The sequence below is a fragment of the Mytilus edulis genome, chromosome 7 (assembly GCF_963676685.1).
Source record: "Mytilus edulis chromosome 7, xbMytEdul2.2, whole genome shotgun sequence".
Taxonomy (NCBI): Eukaryota; Metazoa; Mollusca; class Bivalvia; order Mytilida; family Mytilidae; genus Mytilus; species Mytilus edulis.
Window position 1 is genome coordinate 4,277,690 of NC_092350.1, and position 5,844 is coordinate 4,283,533.

Below are 5,844 nucleotides of genomic sequence, written 5' to 3' on the forward strand. Positions count from 1 at the left end.
TAAAACAAAAAAAGAAAGCACACCGAACAGAACAAAATAACCTTGCATTGTCACCTACAGAATAACGCTACGCTACAAAATGAAGGTAAAAGTAACGTCACGATAATTTTCGAAAAGATTGATATAGTTGAAAATCTGGTTTGTAATTATGGCATGAAATAATCAAATCATTGACCAAGAAAATTCTTTATTTTTGTAAAGCATGTGAGTGATTGATAACAAACTACATAATGTCTTATATAAAAGCTATTGTATTTAGTCAATAAATCAAATGTCATAAATTTGACTGAAGGATGTTCGCTTGTCATGTTTCAGATTTTCGAAATCCTTTGGTTTTTTTCAATTTGAATGCCTTACAACATTTTGTCATATAAAATCTTTGTCATTTTTTTTATAATTTTTGAGAATTGTGACTCGTTAATGATAAATCTATGAAAACTCAAGAGAGAATATTTTCCCGAAAATATTTCAGTGATTATTATCTCGAAAACAAGCACACGGACCTATATATTTTATTTGCTATTTTGGTTCCTTTATTAATCCCCTATCAGTATATATTAGTGTTATGAAAAGCTTGATATTTTGAAAGGTAGCTTCCTTAAATAATAGATAAGCATATCTAATTCATAATAAATACAAAAAATGTGTTATTATGGAAATTAGATAAAAAAACAAATCAATATATAAAATCAATATAGTCAATTTATCAAACGTAATATTTGTTTATTTAAAAAAAAAACATAGGTACCATGACTTCTTTAAAAATAAAGCAGCATACTGCATACGCATAATTGAGAGACATGAAGGACATAAAAAACTACGGAATCCGAGCTATCAATATCATCTATATTTGAATAAATATTTTCATTTTGTTTAAAGACTCAAGTCTTTAGTTTTTATTAACCGTCCATTTAAATCAGAAATGTCCCATCCTCATCTATTTCTTTCAAAGCCCAATGTTTACATAAACGGTCTTCTAAATAATAATAAAACGATATTAGAAGACAATAATTGTATGAAATGTGTACCAGTATTGTCATGTAAAATTGGAAAAAACGGTGTCCTTTTCATGTTTAGAAAAACAAAGACACAATGGTTTCATTTCATTTTGTAATTGTTACAACTAAAGTTTTGGTTAAAGAAAAAGATAAGATTTTTTTTAAATTGTAATTTTGAGAGTGATCTCCCTTTCGTGAGACATTCATAACAATGCATACTTCCTATGGTCAGAGAGGTATTTTAAAAGAAAGGTAATGTTTTATTCGTTAACCAGGAAGTGGGGAATCTACCAAAATATATTATCAAATCTTGTAAAATTAAGGCGTTTAATCTCTTTTGTTTGTTGGTATATGTATGGTTTTAAAAAAAAACCATTAATACAGAACTCTTAGTTTAATGTTTTATGTCTGCTATAATTACGATAATAAGCATTACACTTTTAGATATTTTAGATAAAAACAGTTTTACACATATGGCTTCAAATTCAAATTTAACCAAAACATTTTTCATTTTTTTAAGAAAGTAGAGAAAATGTATTTTCATTTTATTTTTACACATTGATTTTCAATAACAATGACAATCAGCATAAGATTCAAACCTGTGATTACATAAGTAATGTGTAGCCATCTTAGATGTGTCCTGATCGTAAGAAATTACTATACTGAACTTAGTACTTAGTTATCACTAAGTGCATAAAATCTTTTACAACAAATGACTCTCACACAAAAAAACATAAGATGCGTAACCATGTATTTTATAGTCAAACGCAGTAACGAAATATACTTAGTTTTATTATTTATATAAAAAAAAATGTTTCTTAAAACTAGCTAAATATTTTCATAAAACGAACGATACTAAGTGCTTTCATAAAACGAACGATACTACTAGTTGCTTTCATCAAACAAGCTATATTAAATATTTTCATAAAAGAGCTACACTAAGTGTGTTCATAAAACCGAGCTGTACTAAGATTGTAGTACAAACTAGCTATACTAAATATTTTCTTAAAACAAAAAAAGTTATATTTAGTATTTACATATACAAAGTATTTTTTAAATAAACTAGCTATACTAAGAATTTCATAAAACTATACATACTCAGTATGTTCATAAAAACAATCTATACTTATTATTTTCATAAAACAAGTTTAACTAAATTTGTTTTATAAAACATAATTCATTAAGTGTTGTCACAAAAACCAACTTGTGTACATGTAACTGGTTAATTAGATTAATCAGACTGTTTTATCAAATATTTCATGTGAGTGCTTACCAATGTTTCAACATGGCCATTTAACGGGAGAGAAAAGAATTACAATTGAATTTCAAAGATATTTTGTAAAAGCGAGACTTAAAATTTGATTTCCAAATTTTATCTTATATGATTTCATTAATTGCGTTGTTTCACTATAAAGTGTTTTTATATATGTACTTGCTATCCACAATAGTTATGAAGTCCTCGCATCCATGATGGTCATTTTCAATAGAGTGTATATATGTCGTTTGTATGAAACGCCTTTCTAGATATTGTTATTTGTTTATTTTTAGGAACGATTATATCTAAACATTCAAATGAATTTCTTAAGAAAAAACGTAAAAATGTTAAAAGCTTTATGTCTAAAAGGAACATAAAAGTCACAACCAAACTAATTTTAACCGAGGAATAAATTTTAAAAATATTCTTAATTTTCACGGGGGATAATAACATAAACAAACTTCACATTGCGACATATTAATAAGTAATGAATAAAAGCACGAATTAAAGGATAATACATGTATAAGCTTACTATGAAAGCAGGAAGTTATCCCCGTCCGTTATCGTTACTATCTCAGTTGTACGGCTTTGTCCTGGTTGGTCTGTCGTATTCATCTCTACCTCAAGTGAACGGCTTTGTCTTGGTTGTTTAGACGTGTTCATCTCTATCTCATGTGAACGGCTTCGTTCAGTTTGTTCTATCGATTTCCTGTCTACCTCATGTGTACAGCTTTGTCCTGTTTGTTCTATCGATTTCCTGTCTACCTCATGTGTACAGCCTTGTCCTGTTTGTTCTATCGATTTCCTGTCTACCTCATGTGTACAGCTTTGTCCTGTTTGTTCTATCGATTTCCTGTCTACCTCATGTGTACAGCCTTGTCCTGTTTGTTCTATCGATTTCCTGTCTACCTCATGTGTACAGCTTTGTCCTGTTCGTTCTATCGATTTCCTCTCTACCTCATGTGTACGGCTTTGACCTTGATGTTCCGACGTATTCATCTCTATCTCATGTGAACGGTTATGACCTTGGTGTTCTGACGTATTCATATCCATCTCATGTGAACAGGTTTGACCTTGGTGTGCCGACGTATTCATCTCTACCTCATGTGTAAGACTTTTACCTTGGTATTCCGACGTATTCATCTCTATCTCATGTGAACAGTTTTGGTCTTGCTGTTCCAACGTATTCATCTCTACCTCATGTGAACGGTTTTGTTCTGGTTGTCCCGTCGTATTCATCTCTATTTCATATGAACGGTTTTGTCCTGGTTGTACCGTCGTATTCATCTCTATCTCATGTGCACGTATATGTCCTAGTTGTACCGTCGTATTCATATCTATCTCATGTGCACGTCTATGTCCTGGTCGTTCTGTTGTTATCATCCCTGTTAGTTGTGTTCTTCCACGTCTAGTTTCCCTTATTTGGTTCATTTGATCCTTGTGTGTGCAGCGGGTAATGATTTTCTTGAGGAGCAAAACGATTTTATTCCTCATTTTTGTTGACATCATAGTATAGATGATAAAATTTGACATACAACCTATAATTGTAAATAGCCTTATACCTTCCATTAGCATAGCGAAATTGAAATATACAGAAACATTATTGTTACCAAGCGTATGTGTAAAATAATCCAGCCACCGTGACATTATATATTCATACCTTTGTATCAGCATCACACTCCATCGTATGTCGATCCCAAAATTACCGTTAATGTATTCAAAACACCACCCCAAGGACACAAATACTTTTGGAACCTCTGTAATGATGAATATCATTAAAAGTAAAATAACCATTGCAACTGATCTTCCTTCTTGTCTCCTTTGATTTGTCATCCGACCCCTGAACTTGTTAGTGATTAACTTGTAGACAATGAATAATGTAGATATCAGCATTACTAGACAACAGCTTGTCAAAAGAACGGTTTGGATCAGGAGATATGTTACAGATGAGTATTCTACTATACCATTACCTCCGGAATGAAGAAGACAAAGTTTATCATCTGTTGAACCTATATAATTTTCAACACTCTCAGACCAAACGCTAAAATGTCGTGGAATACCTATTGCTATGGACAATAAGAAACAAATAACACAACAAATTGCAGCTTTTTGTTTGGTCAGCTTATTTTTCGTCCAAACTGGAAAAAGGATGGCTATGACCTTTTGTAACCCGAGACATGTTGTGATCATTGTTGATACATTGTGGAATGTGAAGGATAATATTGAGAGATGACGAGAAATAGAACAATACGGATATGGTAAATAACACTCGTAAAGTGCATCGTCTTCATTAAATCGAAATCTACAAATATATTGTGACAGGAATAGTGGTTCAAGTCCATAGTATGAAATCGCCGTTAATAAATCAGCTACAGCTAAACCTTGCATGAGGATTGTAGCAGGTGAACGCAAAGCTTTACGACAGAGTATAGTAAATATGACGATGTTCATTAGCATTGATATATAGGATATAACTGAACCGGCACGGTACATATCTAGTATATTCTTGTCCTCATCTACCACAAAACTATCTCCAAAACCAGCCATTATTTATATCGGATGATTTGCCTTGTAAATAAGAATGCACATCTATTTTCTTGCTCGGACATCAAAATTAAACATTTGACAAAGGATTAACAAATGAAAAGGTAAATAGGCACATCATAATTTCCAATAGTTCCAATTTCCATGACGATATAATACACATGAACACGTAGATATTTCGTCATCTGAGTCTTAGTAATCCATAGTTATTCTGGGCGGACGTTGTAATTAATACAGACGATTTACAGCTTTATTTCAAGTTCAGGAAAAAGATTCACAAATTGGAAGCGTTTATATTCATTTGATAATTTTTACTGGTTTAAAATTCTAAGTGACACACATATATCATTGAGATGACTTAATGCCATATTGCAGCATAATACCAACCACTAATATTAATATATGACAACTTATTTGTCCTTTTGTAAAATAACAATAATTTACCCATTGGTAAATGAAAATGACACTTAATTTTGTGTTTCCAAAACACTTTTTTTTATTTTATCTTCAACAGGAATGATCAAACCAAAACATTTTGAAAGATAGAGATGTATAAAACATAATCACGTGAAGATGTATAAAACATAATAACGTGAAAGTCATGTTACCAAACGGGTATCAAAGTCATCAAACAATAGCCAAATCCGTCTAATGATTGTTACATGAAATATCCATTGATGTAAATTTTGGACTATTTTAAATCTTGGTCTATTTCTGAAATAAACTTTTTACATACTTTTGATTTTTAACCCTGTATGCTAACATTGCACATGTGAAATTTAAAAATTGTTTGTATATACATTGAACGACAAATATATGTGAAGTATAAACTTTTCTGACGTCAGACACGCGAATCAATGAATGTGTTTGTAGATAGAAGATTTTGTGTTCTGTTAAATTGTTCCTTTTAAAATTGTTACACGATGATGACTGCTGTACCCATATTTTGACTATTTTACTTATTATGTCTTTTTAGTTCACGCATCGTTGTAAATATAACGGAATTTGATAAGACTGTAATCAAAGTGAGAGGTTTAGCGCTATAAA

At 31.1% G+C, this 5,844-nt stretch overlaps 1 protein-coding gene across 1 annotated transcript; it reads right to left on the reverse strand.

Moving 5' to 3' along the window:
• Nucleotides 1-2,784: 2,784 nt before the first annotated feature.
• LOC139482603 (involucrin-like) lies at nucleotides 2,785-3,684 on the reverse strand. The gene has a single exon (XM_071266516.1). The coding sequence runs from the start codon at nucleotides 3,682-3,684 to the stop codon at nucleotides 2,785-2,787; it is 900 nt and encodes a 299-aa protein (XP_071122617.1).
• Nucleotides 3,685-5,844: the final 2,160 nt, after the last annotated feature.